This window comes from Apteryx mantelli, chromosome 26 (assembly GCF_036417845.1).
Source record: "Apteryx mantelli isolate bAptMan1 chromosome 26, bAptMan1.hap1, whole genome shotgun sequence".
Taxonomy (NCBI): domain Eukaryota; kingdom Metazoa; phylum Chordata; class Aves; order Apterygiformes; family Apterygidae; genus Apteryx; species Apteryx mantelli.
This window is the reverse complement of record NC_090003.1, coordinates 3,450,153-3,467,091: the sequence shown is the minus strand read 5'-3', so window position 1 is coordinate 3,467,091 and position 16,939 is coordinate 3,450,153. Positions and strand designations below refer to the sequence as shown.

Here is a 16,939-nt window from a genome sequence, read left to right as displayed (position 1 = left end):
ACAAGTTAAAAGAAGCAGCCAAATCAAACAGAAAAGTAATTGATGATTTCAATGACTACTTGATAAAGAAGTCAAATATATACCATCAATGGCCAAAATGAATCAAAATTTAGAGAAGGCTTCCCAGTCCTCTGAAGGAATCCTTGAGCTGCTAATAACATGAGGTTGCTGAGATGGGAGCTAAACATGGAAAAAGTAATAAAAAAAATTGCAAAAAAGCAACAAATTAGCTATAATACAATAATCTGTCTCCTCTACAGAAGAGCTGAATGAATAACCAGCATCTTAATTTAGGCACCTTTTTCTGTCATTAAGTATTATTTCAGACAGAAGCATGTGTTTGAAAGTACTTGAACCTGAATTATATAGTCGAAGTCACAGAAAAAATATGTATCTGTACCCTAAGAAGAGCAGAGAAATGGAAAGCGGGAAAACATGGCTGAGCAACAAGATCCAAGATATTATTTGATACCACATCCTCCAGTAAACGGAAGTCTAAGCCCAACTGAAGGTCTTATAAAGGGGGACAACAGAACCATAACCAAATTATTTAAGAGATATGGCGTGAAGAAAAAAAAAAATCTGTGATTATACTTTAGATGAACTATATCAGAAAACATCTTGCATCAAAAACATACAAAACAGCTTACATATGGTCCCTTACTTACCAGGTTTACAAAAAAAAGTAATAAAACCACTACATAAAACTGGCTTCTTTGCATCAGTTTACTCCAGTGTTAAGAAAATACACTAGAGTAAACTGATCAGTTGAAGAGTGAGGAATCTCCAGAACCTGATTATATAAATCCAGGAATTCTACACGACTAAGACCAAAGCTGTAACAAATGGACTCTACTATCACTGCTAAGGTAATATATGCTACACCTAATTGGGAAAAGGTGGTAGGTATAAACCTGGACTAGTTGCACACTTATAGAACTTTGCTTCACTAGGAGGTGTCTTATGGCAGTTCCTTTTCAATTTTATTCCATGACTTAAAAATACTAATTTCTTATTGACTTCATTCAGGACACCTTCAGATTGAATACAGACTGACTGTTCTTCAACCTGCAGGATGGTTTGAACTTGCATCCAAAATGCAGTTCTAGTTCTTGCCTAGAACAGACCCCAGCAACACACTCACACTACAGTATTTCAGCAGTTAATCAATCCTGTTGCTGATGCTGAATAACTTTCTAATACATTTGAGACATGCATAACAAACTGATTCTACTCTTCGAGCATTAGAGTTAAGGGAGGGCACAGGGAACCCTTCAGAAAGGATGACTATTAGTACTCAACTAGTACTGTCCCATGAAGCTGAAATTGACTCCAAAAGATAGGAAATCCAGTTTTTACTGAAGTTAGGCTTTTCTTGCAGAATGTCCAGCTAAGACTTCAGAACTAAAATTAGCACTCTCCTTTCTTGAAAGGGAGAAAGGATCTTCCTTCTTCATCACTACCCTGCAGAGACAGAAAAATTATTCTGAAACATATCCTCACTGCTCCTGAATGTTCCCTCTTCTCAGTTGGTCCCAATCTACTTTTATCTGCATTTGTTCCTCACAGGCACAGGAGGTAAGAGGACCTCAGGAGACTTTCTCAAGTGGGATTGAAAAGTCTTTCAAAAGGCACAAAATATTTCTCCTAAAGAATTCTCCAGTGAAGCTCAATTTACTTCAATAATATACTTCTGTGGGTCTTCCTCACTTCTTATTCTATGTCAGGAAAGAATGATTTCAGTTTTGTTCACCTGAATTCTGCAGAGATTTTATGTTTGCCAGAACCTGGTTCAGATACCTCAGCTGCAATTCTAAAACACCTACAGGTGACACAATGGTCCCTCAAGCCTATGTTTCCTCCAAAGCCTCCACATTTTCTTCTCTCAAGGTCCTATCAAAATACTTCTTATCAGTTAAGAGGAGCACATCATCTTAGGTAGGCGGAAGCCTGGGGAGATAAATCAGGGATAAGAGTCAGCTGTGGGGAAACCATGATGCCACAAATATTGGCCAAAGTGGTATTTGACAGTAGGAACTGTTTTCATCTGTCCTGAATGGGATGAGTACTATAAACAGAAAATAAAAATTAGAAATAGCACAAAAAAAAATACTGCAAGTAATGGCCATCCAGCTTAGAAACGGAGTTCAGAGGAAAAACTAGATCCCACTCTGCTAGATTATCAGTACATTTCTTTGGCAGAAAAGAATCACATCTTAAACTGGCTTGGTATATTTGCCCTCATTCTCCTTCATTTCTAAAACAAGGTATTTTTGCTTTCTGCCTGAAGAAAATTTAGTACCTAACTTCAGATCATCTAAAACTGGAATCCTATCTACAGGTAGAGAGCAGGTTAAATTAAAAGAGGAGGTCAAAGAGCTAGGCAACTGAGCAATAGTTTGTGGAGCAGAGTAGGCTACCTAGAAAGGAAAATAAAAAGCCCATCTTTGGAAATAATTAGGTATCTTCATCTGCGAGTCATAGATGTGTCAGTGTTGTGAAGGGAAAGAAACAGTCAACTATGGAGTTAATTAATATTGATAAAGAACCTAGAAGTTGTCCCTGCAGAATTCTGGTCACACTACGTTTTGAACAGCTCCATCTCTGAGCATAGAAGCAGCTCCTCAAGGCACACTGAATTTGGCTTTTGGAAATTTTTATTCTTGACTAATTACTGCTTCCACTTGAAGGTAAGGCTGTTTTTCCTCTGTGTTTTTCTTTTGTCTTTAAAATCAACATCCTATAATTAGAAAAAAGTCCTTAAATCCCTTCACACAACTATGAGTTATTTGGCCTATCTTTGAGAGGTCCAGTTTCACATGCAAAGACCACAAACAACATAGTGTAAGTGTATTACCCACTCATAACTTCACAGAGGTCCCCCAGACACCAGTTACATCTACTTCAGATTAGTAGTAAATCCCTCTACTGTTCTTCAAGAAAAACTAGAGCAATATTTTAAAAAGCACCCCCAATACTACATTCAGAACAAGTTTTGACAGTTTTGCCACAGTTCCCTATTAGTGCTCCAGGTATTTAAATGCAATATTCCAAAATGTAAGGTAGAAGTGGATATCTATTCTAACTATGAAGTTTAATTACCACATTTTAAAATGTGTTCAGCTACTTCCAGTTTAATGTAACCATCTCCTCAACCAAGTATATGTGCCTGCAAAGCCTGGTTCGATTAATGCCTTATTTCTGTGCTTATGAAATTCAAAATCTGCTTTCAAGACATGCAAGCTTGCACTCTGTGTTGCACTAACTGCAGTGGAGATACTTTCACCCTTGCAGAGGAGCTGTGGGTTCTTGATAGCTTTCCCCTCACTCCTTCCCACCAATGAAGAAGAGAAAGTTTCAGCAGATATTTTTCATTCTAATGCATTTTTTTTTTTAACCTCACTGACTAGTGTCCAGCACTGCAGAATCTCATACCTGGTCAAGACTGCTGCTTTCTGAAGCAGGTGTAAATCCCTTGATTGGTCAACACAGGATGTGCCAAATCCCTTACAGCCACAATTTCACTGAGTATCTAGTGTTCATAATGCTTCAAAACCCTGCTGGCCTACAGGACTGGAGGAAGAAAATCACTCCTAAATGAGGCAGCACTGGACGTTGAGCACTGAAACTTCATATGTCCCATCACTGCAATATGGAAACAAGCTGACGATTGTCACCAGAATATACTATTTCAGACCATGTGGAAGAGTTAGAGAAGACAGCCAATCTCCACTTAGCTAATGAAAGCAAGGCTGGGGAACAGAAGAACAAACTAAATCATAGGAAGATGCATACCTTCTCTTGCTTCCCCATACCCATTAAATGCAAAGTCCTTTAGAAGAGCAGGCCCTCCTACCCTACAGGAGGCAATGTTTGCATGCCCATCGCCTCTATGATGTAATGCTCACAAATAAATAAATAAATTAATTAATTAAATTAAATTAAATTTTAAAAAAAAAAAACTACCCCAACTGAGCCCCCCTGACATGATCCTGGTTCAGAAAGATCTACTCCACAGCTCTGACAAGAGTATATCTGGTTTTGGTTACTGTAAGAGAATTCTTTACCCTCAAAACCCATTTCTGCAAGTGGAGTTGTTCTGCACTGAGTCTTCATTCTGAAAAACCTAAATTACAATATCTGAGAATAAAAACATGTAAAGGTTTAAAGGCAATTGTCCTTGGCCCCGTTTCCCCTGTCATGACTACTGTTTAAACTGAAATCTTTTCTCAAGACAGAAGAAAAGTAATTGTAACACTGCAAATACATGTGGGGAACACAGCAACATGGAGCTCCATCTCCAACATGGAGCAAAACCTAATTGGCAACTCCAAAAGAGATGCTGAATGGGGGGGGACTGGATAGGCTTTCTTTTGGTTTGATCTTAAAGCAATGCCATACTCAGTACAGCAGCAACAGATAATGCAACAAATTAATCACATCTTTAGTGCTTTGTAAAAATTATTTCTCAATTCAAATGATTTTCTTTTGAAGCAACTGATTTTTAATCAAGATATTGCATACCTCAGTGAGATGGGTTTGCAAGATTTTCCTTTATCAGCAGAGGGATACAAGAAAAAAAAAAATCACATTATGCACGTGATTCATTAAGACTATAAGCTACATTTCAAATTTGAAAAGAGGACCTCTAATTAGACATTAAGGAATCAACACCCCTAGCAAGGAATACCATTTGTGTGGAATGCCATGCAGAAAGATATTCCAATGTATAATCAGCACTAACAGTGCTGTATAGCTTTATCAAACAGTCCAGCCCTTCTCAAGAGAAGTCCTTCAGAAACCCAACCCAAAAGAAACCACCACTGCTGGGGTCACAGGGAGTTCAAGTTTAGTATTTTCTGGTCAGCAAATACAGTAAGAATTTGCTGACTCATATTAAGCCATAAACAAACAACTGTAGAGCTATCTTATGCCAAGCTATTGAGTTTGATGACTCCTTGTGTGGCAACTTAAACTAGATTTTACTTGTGCTTCAAGTTTTCTAGTCTTTGTCAACCTGTTTTGTCTTATTCCAACTTCGTTAAAAAGACTTAAGAAAACTAGGCTGTCTGAGTACAGTTAGATATTTAAACCATGTTAACATTCCTGTGGCATCTTCAGACAGCCATAGTCAAGATTTTAGAGGAAAAAACCTTACATTATCAGTATTTCACTAAAATCTAATCCAACACTAATTCTTTGGGAAAAGTTTAATTTGAGCTTCATTTTTTTCAATATGTATATATCCATGGACATTAAAGAACCACAGGTGAGATACCACTAAACAGTGCAAAACCTGCTCTGTTAAAACTTACTGCCAAAACTCTCATTTCTTGGATACTTCATTCTAAAGGGTCCTCTATCTTTTCGATAGAAATTCAGCATATTCCAAATAACATATTCACTGTAAGTTAAAATTTTCTCCTTCATATCATTAAAAACAAACAAAAAAAAAGCACAGATCCCATGTTGAGAAAAGAATATCTCAGATGAGTCCCCCAAATTTGTACAGGAAGTACAAAAATCAACTTTAAATATAGATGTTCTAAAACCATGTGAAACAATGACTGATGTCAAATTAAGTAGTGCACATAATCTTCATCACCTCTGCTCTCTGGGATTATATATTTTATTAGGCTCCCTATGCCCATTTCTTAAAATATACTAAAAGAATTTTTTTGGTGCAGAGATCAAATCACATATCAAAAAGTCCTCAGAAAGAAGAGTGGATTCTTTAATGAAATACATCCTCTCTCCCAGCTGAAGTATATTGTAAACCTTACCTGACTGTCTGAACTGAATACAATTTTAATCTTGTGGTCGCAGCTCTTGGCACATCCATTATCAGGAACAGTCTTTGCAATGGGAAAATATGATCCACAGTGCAGTGGAGGTAATGGACAAAATGTGGTAATATTAATGTGTTTTCATCCCAAGAGCTTAATATGTTAATATATTACAAAAGAGCATTTTGAATGCATGCATTGTAACTCAGCAATAATTTACAAGGGGAGCGTTAGAGGTCCATAGTGTGGATAAACCTCCTATAACCTTAAAACATTGAGAGTCTGCCAGTCAAGCAACTATATATTCCTAACGCAAAATAATGAATTACACCTTTCAAAGATGAATCATATTCGATTTTTTAAAAAGGGCATGCCACGGGGATACAGTTCTTTGTCTTTCCTAAGCAGATCATTGTACATCTGATCATATGTTGTTTTGAAATCATAAACATTCGGCTTGTCCGGTGCTGGTCCTGGCAGTTTCACATGAGTCCCTGTTCCAAAGGATCGGACACTGAATCCTCGTTTGCTGAAAGATAGGCAAGGGAGGGGGGAAAAAGCAATTAGATCAGATGGACTTTAAATACTGAAGTGCTGAAGAACACATACTGAACTAAAACAAACACACATACACACCTCTCGGCAATCAACCAAATCACAACTGAACATTCCAAACACATTTCAACTAAACAGTTAAAACAGAGAATACAATGTTCTTAGATTTACAGCACAGAAGAGTTGCAGCCAGAAATCTAAAGTCTGGCAGAGCACATTCTTTAATCCAGATAACTACAAGCGACACAAAAGATTCAGTTTAACATCAGATGATTTTCTAAAGTATTTAAAGTAACTAGTATCAAGTGGATGGTTTTGCTGAACCTTGCTTCTCCAAAAAAAAAAAAAAAAAGCTAAAAGGAACAACTTAGAATGGTTTCTTAGTTTAATTTTCTCTTCCCTCCCCCCGCCCGCCACAAACTGTAGACTAAACAGCAGATTTTACCAAACTGTCTAAAACTCTGTCACTGTGCTTGTACTACACAGCAAAATTGCATGGATGAAAGAGACAAGGGAGAGAGATCACACACTAGCACAGAAGCCAAGAGGAAAAGAAAGACAACTGCTATTTGAAAATAAAGCTTCACCCTGAAGCTTTCTCATGTCTTCCCTCAAGAAAAATAATTAAAACATTTTATATGTGAAATTTGAGTCTAAATCAGCAGGGAACACCACATAGACATTATGGGCCTGAAACAGAATGCAAGCAGTACAAGACATACTGCACAAATGTAAATCATCTCTACACAAAGACTGCCTTAGAACTTATATGCAGTTGGGTAAGACTGAGCAACACAGCCATTTTATGAGGAAAAAAAATGATAGTCCAGTCTTGCTAACTGTCAAAACATGCTGGGTTTACCAATCCAAAATTGATTTTGGTGAAAGACAAAACTCCAAGGTGGAATACCTGCAGTTTTACACTAGCAATAATGTAGTAAATTGCAATTATTTCCCCTCTACATCCAGCTTTTTAAATTTTTTAACAGAAAGTAACTTCATTACAGAATCCTGACTATGTCCTGTTCTCTGTGCCTCCAATTAAAGAATACTGCAACAGCCATGAAGGCATCCTCAGCATGTCCTTACTGCACAAGGCTTCATAACTACACATTCTTCAGCTTGAATTACTAGTTTTGCATTTGAAAGTCTCCAGTTCAAATGTACAATGGAGAAATAAACATAAGATCTTCAGTTTATTGCTAGCCCTTGATTTGAAACCCATCACAATCCATCATGGACTATATATGTTGTAACACACAGCACATCAGTGGGAAACTTCTGTATTAGACATTGGGGGGGGGGGGAGAGGGTTTCCATAATAATCCAGACCTAACTAGACTTTCTTGATTATTTATTTACTACAGTTCTATCGGCAAGTTTATTTTCTTCCAGAAGCAAGATTTTGATTTTCTGCTTTCTCTTTACTAGAAGATGTTATCTGTACAGAACTCTTCTTAGGGGAAGTTCTGACAGGTTATCAGAAAACCTTAGACAGATAGACACATAGACAGACAGAAGATGAAATTCCAACTGCCTAGGCATTTAAAACTACTCACTGCAATAACAGAAAAATGTTCAGCATAAACAGTCCAGAACAGGGAAGTGACTGGGTCAACTAAAAGGTCTTTCCATTCACTAACTTCAGCCTTTTCAATTTAAGTTCCTTAAGTAACACAGACCAGCCAGAAGAAACTACTATAACACAGAGTAAGTTCTTTGAAAAGCAAGGTTTAGGTATAACCTGACTTAAATAAGCCAAGTACACAAAAAACTGAGCTCCTCTTTTAAGAGTGTTTAACTAACACCAATAACCACATTTATTTCATAGGAAAACAAGTATAGGTAATCATTACAGTTAAGAATTTGCAATTAAATAAGTCACAAACAACTTCAGATGCAGAATTTCTAGTTTATTGCCGAGAGGCAACTTCTGTCCAATCATTACAGACTGATAACCAAAAAGAAGCATAAAAACACAGTAATAAGTTCACAGACATTTCAGCTTTTTCCACATTTATTCTTATGTCCCTCTACAGAAGCTTCCAGAACTTTTAATTAAGATGCAGGTGACATCTTAACTGATGAAACCAGAATCATCTTATTTCTTGTAGATGTACTACTCCTTCTAGATTCCAATAAAAGTGTTCTTGGGAAACTCTTACCAACTAAGTTGCCAAGTATACAATCCACAATGACCACAGACCCAACGTTTAAAATTTTGCTGCAGTTACAGTTGAAACTCACACACCATTCCTAAAGGAGTGCCTATATTTTATGTAAGATTTTCTTTAAAATTATGATATGCACTGTTTCAGATACTGCTTTTCTTCTGTGCTATCAGCCATTTTTGATCTGTAACAAGTGAACGTTCTGTATTTGCTCCTGTGCGATACAGTTTAGGCAGTGATGTTTTTGTCTTGATATAAGAAAGTAAGTAACTATGCCAACTGGTCGACACTTTTTTACTCTGCTAAAGTTGCTTAGCTATCTGCATTAGCCTTTATACCCCCCTCACTGTGGGGCCAAAACTACCTCTACTGTAATTTAATTAGGCTAGTACAAACATTTGGGTGCCTGAAAGCACTTTTCTCAAGTGAACTGAAAGACTGTGTGATTATCTTTACAAAAGTGGAATGGTTATTCTGATGGCTTGCACCTAAAACTCTTGGTTACACTGGGGAGAGGGCAGAGGGCAGTCTGTCTTTAGGGGTAACACATAATGTTTTTTTCTGATTGATCTAAACACACCCACTTGAACCTCAACAAATCATTCAGTAATATTAAGAAACATTACAATATATTTTTTGGATAACAGGATTTAGAAGAGATTGTTTACTGGTGGTGTAATGGGCCAAGTTTCATGAGTAAAAACACTGTTGCTGTTGTACAGAATGCTGAAACATCTGGCTTTATAATTATAATGTAATTTCTGAAACAGGTCATGACAATAGCTTAATCTCAGCTTTTTAAAGAATCAGGCTTGAAACTTCAATGATTTATCAGAGGATAAACAGAGAGATCGAAGTGTTAAAACAAAGAAATCAAAACATTTGCAGAGTCATCTTCCGAGAGGAGGGAACAGGAGACTAGGAACCAGTGCAAGAGTCAAGTATGCATTTTGAGCAAATTACAAGTCACATCTTAACTGCTCAGTCTTCATATACAAGATAGCAAGAAAATTCAGTACAAGACACCAATTCAAACTATGTGTTTATCACTGAATAATGCCTTCGAAGTGATCCAAAAAGCTTCCTAGCAGAGATCAACAGTGACCAAGCTTTGCCCCAAAACTCAAACATACCGCTGCACAACTATCAGTGTTACCTCCTTTCATTTGTTTTATCTGATCACAACTCTTTCCCCATTTCTTGCTTCATCACACTTTTTCTTTCAGTAGCTACATATAGGCTCCTATTTTTATAAACAATGGAGAGAGGACATGTGATGCTCTTTATTCTTTCCGCAGGACTACAGAGAAACAACTGAAAATGGATACAAGTAAGCGCAATTCCCCCCCCCACACACACACACCACTCCTCCCAATCTGTGTCATATTAACAGTTGCTCATAATTGCATGAGTTCTCGTTAGTTTATTTTCCTTACAACCCTTTCAAACTACAGTTTTATTCTACTTCCTCTACCAGACATTAACATAGCCATGACATTTAGAGAGGAAATTTCAGTGTTAAAAAATGTTCAAGTTTCAAAGTGATCTGCTTTAAGATGTCTTATCCTTCTTCTTTCCTCACTATATCTACCACTTGAAGCTATTTTTGTGAGGTAGTTTAACATCAGCTAATGGAATAAACAGTAGACTTTGGCACCTTATACTTTTTGCCCTCTTTCCTTCTCTCTCACAGCAAGGCAGTGACAGTGTCTGTTGTGACAGAAAACTATTTCCTTCTATGCTTTCCTCCTTGCTTTTAATTTTTACTTTAATATTATTCTCTGAAACAGGTGTACTGGGGTCACACACATGGGCCACAGATTGATGCTGTACGTGTGAAGTCCATCTTCAAGTGAGAAGTCCTTGAATTTTGCATAATCTCACACAAATCACAGAAATCTTTATTTGCACAATTTCTCACATCAAAATTTGTGGCACTGATGCATATGACCCACTGAAAATTATTTCTCCGAATTGTCAGAACGTGCATCTCACATGGAATTTCATCCTTTGGCATTAACAATTGCCAGGGTACAGCTTTTACATTAGTCATGCAATCTGGTGTACTATTATGAAATACTCTGTTACAGAGAGTGTGTTAAAACACTTTTAATGTGAAAAAAGACCACCTGCACAGAACTCATTCAACAGAGCCTGCTTCTGTTAAGCAGCTGGACAGATCCAGTTTAGCGTGTCAGCAAGTATCTGTTGTTAAGTATGTGGTGCAGCTTTTTAACAATGAACATTTACTACAAGACAATATATGTGTAGTATTTATTCTTAATAAGATAAGATGTATTAAGGTAAGATGTATTAATATACTATCCTAGTGCTGATTTCTGAAAGCAGGAAGCTTAAACATAAACAAGTCTCTTAATGTGAAATTTCAGGAAGTTGTTACCATTAATATTACTAAGACCAACATGCATAAATTGTCAATATACAAATCAAATACAATCCAGTATATAGATCTCAATTCAGCAAGCATAGTAATGGTCACCTCAATTTAAGTCCAAAGCTCACTACATTGAGATCACCAGTACTGCTCACATGCCCACATTTAGACTTAATTGCGGCACTAGATGAAACTAATCGCTGCATTTTTCTCCAAAAGAACCTCAGAGCTCTTTGCAAATGCACACAACTACTACTTCCTGTCTGGGACACAACAGCTGCTGAAAGCCAAGATCAGCCCAGGACTACATTACTAAAGTACTGACACATGAAAGAGTGGTCTACCACTACCTTTCAGGCACTGATGATACAGATAGCAGAAACAGTATTAATCCATACAGGTTGAGACATCAACTTTTAACTACAACTTTTTTCATTACGCTGTTATTTTGGAATTTCACACGTGCTTATTACGTAAAGGTAACTTCACCTTAATGAAAGCTCATAAAAGTATAGCTTTTTCTTACAACAGAAAGTAACAAGTAATCTTAAATATTAAGTGGATAGAATAAAAACTGCCGTATCACTGCAGCTAGTAGTGGTAAAGTTCTTCAAGGGACAAATCAGTAATTTTAACACATCCCTTCCACAATATGTAGCAGGAGAATAATTAGCAACAATGCCCTCCTCCTAGACCACTTTGAAAACATCTTATGCCATTCAACTAATAAAAGTCATGCTGCTAAACAGCAGGAACACAAGCATTGCTAACTGATTTTGATTATGAAATGTTCAAAACATTAAGAATTTGTTATACTGCAACATGTAATTTGCTTATCAGGGATAAACTGTCAAATGAAAGTGCATTAATACAAAAATTAAATCCTCAAGAAGAAGCAAATGTTTTAATATGATTTATCAACACAATTTAAAATTTCTTAAATTAAGTGATAGAAATTTCTATAGCCCATTGCATTTAGCTGCTGACAGATAATGCCCTGTTGGTAGAAAAACTCTGACTGAGCCACTTAGGCAAGCTGCAGTGGGTGTAACTTAAATTCTCATACATGGTTAATGTTGAACTGCAAATCATATAACTGTAATGAAATTTAAGTTTCTGCTACTAGGGTTTCAGTTTTTACATCTCTTTACTCCTATTAAAATGCCCTCATGTTCACACTCCAAGTTCTCAACACACTTAGTTTCCTAAAACAAAATATGAAAGAGGAACATATATGGAATATAAGTGCATATCTGCATCCTACAAGTTTTCATGATTTCAGCAGAAGTAATAATACAAAGACCCTAAACTCAGGAGACTGAGATACCTTACTGATACTATCAGAGTCTGAAAATACAAAGTTATAATAGCAATGCAACCCTATACTGGAAGAGTTTGAAATGACAATTTCCTTTTAAGGGACATCAGTGTGCTACCAAATCAATATACAAAAATAGGAATGTGGAAGTTACTATACCACAAGGTCTGGTGTAAGAGGAGTGTATCCCTTCCACCTTCCTCTTCACAGTTTGAAGAATCAAGTTCCTATACTCTATGCTAATAAACATCTATGCACATACCACAGGCTTCCAAATACTGTCTTGTAAGATTAGGATCATCTCTTTAACTGTTTCTTCTCTCATCCTGTACAAGCTTACCGCAGCAAATTACTTCAATAACTAACAGATTGGGGCAGGGGAGCATACATATACACAATACTCATATATATTTTGTTCTGTGTTACTTCAAGGAAGATTTTTTTTTTCCCCTCCTTTAGTTCTTAGTAGAAGGTGGACTTCCAGGGCCTTTGGAATTCATAGTGCTTCTCTTTATTTGTCCACAAGAGCCTCCCTGGTCCTCAGGTGCCAAACACTCCGCTGCAGGCTTAGAAACAAACACTGGTCCAATGAACGAGGTAGGTCTCCTGCACTTATAAGTTACTGAACTAAATAAAAAGGTAATATAAGGCAAACCAACAGATGCAAGAAAATAATGGCAGTTGCAGTGGCTTTGATTTTTACCAAATGCTTAAAACTTGAGGCTGTCTCCCTCCCTTTTGCCCCACTCTCCTTACTGCCTTTCTTCACTGTCTTACCACACATTTAATAACTGATGCGAGTAGCACTGTTTCACCATGTTGATATTTTCAGGTTACAATGATATAGGGAGAGTGCTTATTATGCACACACTTTCATTCACACCGCAAAGACACAGGTCAGAATCCCTGAATTTTACCAGAGCAGCACGCCCCATTAAATTTAAAAGTCTGTACAAGCAAAAATCACTGTTTCATAATTAAGTTTTTGTGATGATAAAGTTGTAAAAGCAAGAAACATAGGATGAGTCAGATTTGACCTAGAGGTTGGTTACAGATGGACATCCAATTTGACAACTTTTAAGGAATGACTACATCTTTCTGCATAAACCTTTTTGCTTTGTCTCTTTTACCTTTGTTTTAATGTCTCAAGATGCAGCAATAGCAAGAGCAACTATTCTATTAAAAAAAACTTCAAAGACCTTGAGTTTGACTTCTTTTGGAAGATTAGAACAGTAACAAAGTGTTTAAAAATTGGTTAGTAAGAAAATACGTTGGGATACAAAGCAAAAGGAAACTAGTGCTAAACCAAGATAACACCAGCAGCCAGCAGAGTAATCAGACACGAAAAAGAGATTCTAACGAGTGTTTTCCTGAGGCACAAGTGGCAGCACAGAGCTACCATTTACAGTCAGGATGAAGGACAAATTCAGGTTGGCAAATCAGACTTGTTGAAAATCCTTTTGAAATGAACCACTGCAATTTAAAAAGGACAAAAAGTTTATAAATAATCTCCAGAAAAGTAACTTCTAATATTTGGTACATTAAGCTAAAAAGACAAACAAACAAAAAAACCCACAGAGAACAATATATATTCCAATTTGGGTTTTTTTTTCGAATCCGGAAGAGAGAACATCAGGATGTTATAAAAGGTAAGAACATCAAATGTTAAATCAAGCCTATTTAAAGCACTTCATAATTTCATACATTAAAAAAGATTAACAACTAAGAAGATGTTATAAGAAGAAACACAAAAGCAAGAAAGGATGAACTGCAGGTGCTTCCAACAAAGAACTACCAGGTAAATCAAGTATTTCATCTATATGTTCCAGTGTAGATAGCTAAATTTTATTTTTTACATACGCCTCAGAAGATTGAATTCAGAGATTTCTGACAGATCATTTCTACTTTCAAAGGTAGCAGTATGCAATTCAGTTCAAGCTTTAGTAGACATTATACAGGCCTAAAGTGTGGAAAGTAAAATAAGCTTGCCTTACGGATAGATATTTTTCCCCATAAACTGAAGACTGGCATAAGCACAACTACTCAGAAAACATATCTACAAGAAAAAATTGGCTTAAATGAAACTTGTAATTCAGGCAAACGCTGTACAGACTAGAGAAGTTAATTCTGAAACCTGATCTACAACATTAGGAACATCTGAACACTCAAACATCATATCAAGTATTTTATTTCCAATACATTTAAGAGCATAAATAATTTCTAATAAAGCCTAAGCAAAGTACTTCTATAAGACCTTGAACTACACATTGCTACTACACACTGTTCATGAAGATGTTCAACACTGAAGACTCCAGACTTTGTTTTCAAATAGTTACCTGGATTCTGCAGTATTTTTGTCCTTCAAACTTTTGTAATCCCTTAACATAATACCTTATAGTTTCAAAATGCCTCAGTTTATTCACTTTAAACATTTCTCCCTAACTCTTCTTCCTCTTTTAGTTGCGAGTTTTCAGAGTGCAGTGAAACGTACAACATGACATAACCCTGAAAGGGTAAAATGGACTGGCTATGAGCTATGCAAACTTCTTCCTGAAGTTTATGAGCAAATGACCATTTTCATTCCATGGGTTAGTTATTTCTTTAAAAGGACATCAGCAATACATCTCTATGTTGTCATTTACGCTGCCTTCTTGTTCTAATTACATAGGATGTCACTGCATACAAACCTTTCCCAAATACCTATATTTTATTAATTTTCATATTAAAGTCAAGGGGAAAAAAAGGCTTTAAAAAAAATATTTCCTTGCAGCATTTGCTAGAAGAAAATGCTTTCATTCTTACCTCTGCAAAGGCAGAGAAGAAAAGAAAGGCCAAATGTCAGAAGTAAATTTAAATTTGTTATGAGTACTCAGTTTTAAGCAAGTTCCAATATTATTGTTAGCAGAAAAACAACAAAAGAGTAACATCTTCCCCACAAACAGCAGCTATTTGTAACTTTGTGCTTTCATAAAGCTTCCTCAGGTAACATGTGATGCAGAGTTCCAAGCTTTAACAGCAGCATATGCTGCTTAGAGTAAAATGGCTGCCAAACTAGATGCTTCTATTATTTGTTCGTTCAAGGTTTTTTTTTTTTTTTTTTTAATGCAGCACACGATTTACACTTAATTGTTTGACATACTGTGCTAGTAATGCATTTTTTTTATGTAAGTATTACTGTGCATAACATCAATCAAAAATCTTTATCATATCTCTGTTAAGCACAGGAAAGATTCAGGGACATACTTTCTGGCTGCTCAGGTCTCTCCTGTCCCCCAAGCTTCCCCAATCTCCCAGCCCCCCTTTTGAATTCAAACAAGCTGAAAGAATTTGCAGTGCTAAATACTGGAACCCTCTCTCTCTCAAAGAGAACCCATACCTCTTAAAGAAGACTTTTAACATTCTGAACCAAATACTTCATCCATTTTTCCTCAAACAGGAAAAGGATCCCTTTCAGTACCTAGAGGGCTCCGGTCTTCAGATGCATTAAAATTAAAATTTAAAGTTGCGGAGACACGGGAGCTGTGCTGTGCCTGTCGAAGTCTCCAGCTCTTGTTTTGCCGCACTGGATCTGGAGGTCCGCCAGCACCCACGGAGCAGACCTTATCGCCCCGGCCACTCCAGCTAGCTGTCCGGAGCAGGGTCCAGAGGAGATGGGATACAAACGGGGATGAGGACCCTAAGCCTCTGGGCCTAGGGGGGTCAGACGCGGGCCCCTAGCATGGCCCCGAATCGTAGCCGGCGCAGCGCCCCGCTGCCCCGACAGCCCACTGGAGCCCAGCCCCAGCGACAAGAAAGCAGAGCAATGCCCGCGCTGCAGCAGCCAGGGGAGAAGCCCTGGTGCGGCCCGGCGGGGGCCCCGCGTCAGAAGGTAGCCGACAGGGCCTAGGATGCATACGCTGGGGCCCGGAAGCGGTGGGGAGGAGGCGGCGGGCCAGGCCGCACCACCCCCGGCCTGCGGGGCGCGGGCTTAGGGCGGGGGGTGAGGCAGGCCCTGGTTACCTGAGGATGTTGTGCGCCTCCATGCTGCGGTTCTGGTTGCTAGAGCACACCACGGCCACACGGAGCGGCGAGGAAGGCATAGCGACACAGGCAAGAGCCCGGCTCCCTCCCCACGGCTCCGAAACCCGCCCAACCTCGGCTACGGCTCACACAAAATGGCGGCTGGAGCCCAACGGCGGGCGGTGCCGGGACGTGTCACTAGGGCAGCGCCGCCCGCCGCGGCCAACCACCGAGCGGGCGTCCGAGGGCGGAGGCCGCCGCCTGCAATAGAGAGAGCGGCAGAATGTCGCTGGGGGGAAAGAGCGTCGCCAGCCATAGAGCTAGAAGGATGCGCGCGAGCGCCGCCGTTGCCGGAGTCAGGGGGAGCCGCCGAGAGGCGCCCCGCGGCAGTGCCACGCGCCGTGATGTGCCCGGGCCATGTTAGCGCGGGAAGAGGTCGATGCTCTGGAGCTCGGGATATACTGATCCTGGCTGCCCGCCCCGCTCTGCTGCCGTGGTGCGGGACCAGCTGCACACGCACACTGCAAGGCTGTGTCCCCGCCCGGCTGCCTTGCGGCTCCCAGTTCTTTACGTCCCGTCTTCTGTGAAATAAAAGAACGAATTCCTCCACAAGCCAGACCGCATCCTTCTAGAGTCTCTGATTTCCTTAAGACTGACACAATATATGACAGGAATCAATATACCTTCAGTTGTTTTTAATTTCGAAGCTGAAGCC

The 16,939-nt window shown here is 38.6% G+C and overlaps 1 protein-coding gene across 1 annotated transcript in view; it reads right to left on the bottom strand.

Moving 5' to 3' along the window:
• The window catches only part of SSU72 (SSU72 homolog, RNA polymerase II CTD phosphatase), a 33,185-nt gene extending 16,789 nt beyond the window's left edge, over positions 1-16,396 (bottom strand). The window contains exons 1-2 of the mRNA XM_013953049.2: positions 16,225-16,396; positions 6,172-6,315 (exon numbers count right to left, since the gene is read on the bottom strand). Of these exons, the coding sequence (XP_013808503.1) occupies positions 6,172-6,315; positions 16,225-16,304 (224 nt within the window). The 5' untranslated portion in view covers positions 16,305-16,396. The remainder of the gene's footprint in view (positions 1-6,171; positions 6,316-16,224) is intronic.
• Between the last annotated feature and the right edge of the window lie 543 nt (positions 16,397-16,939).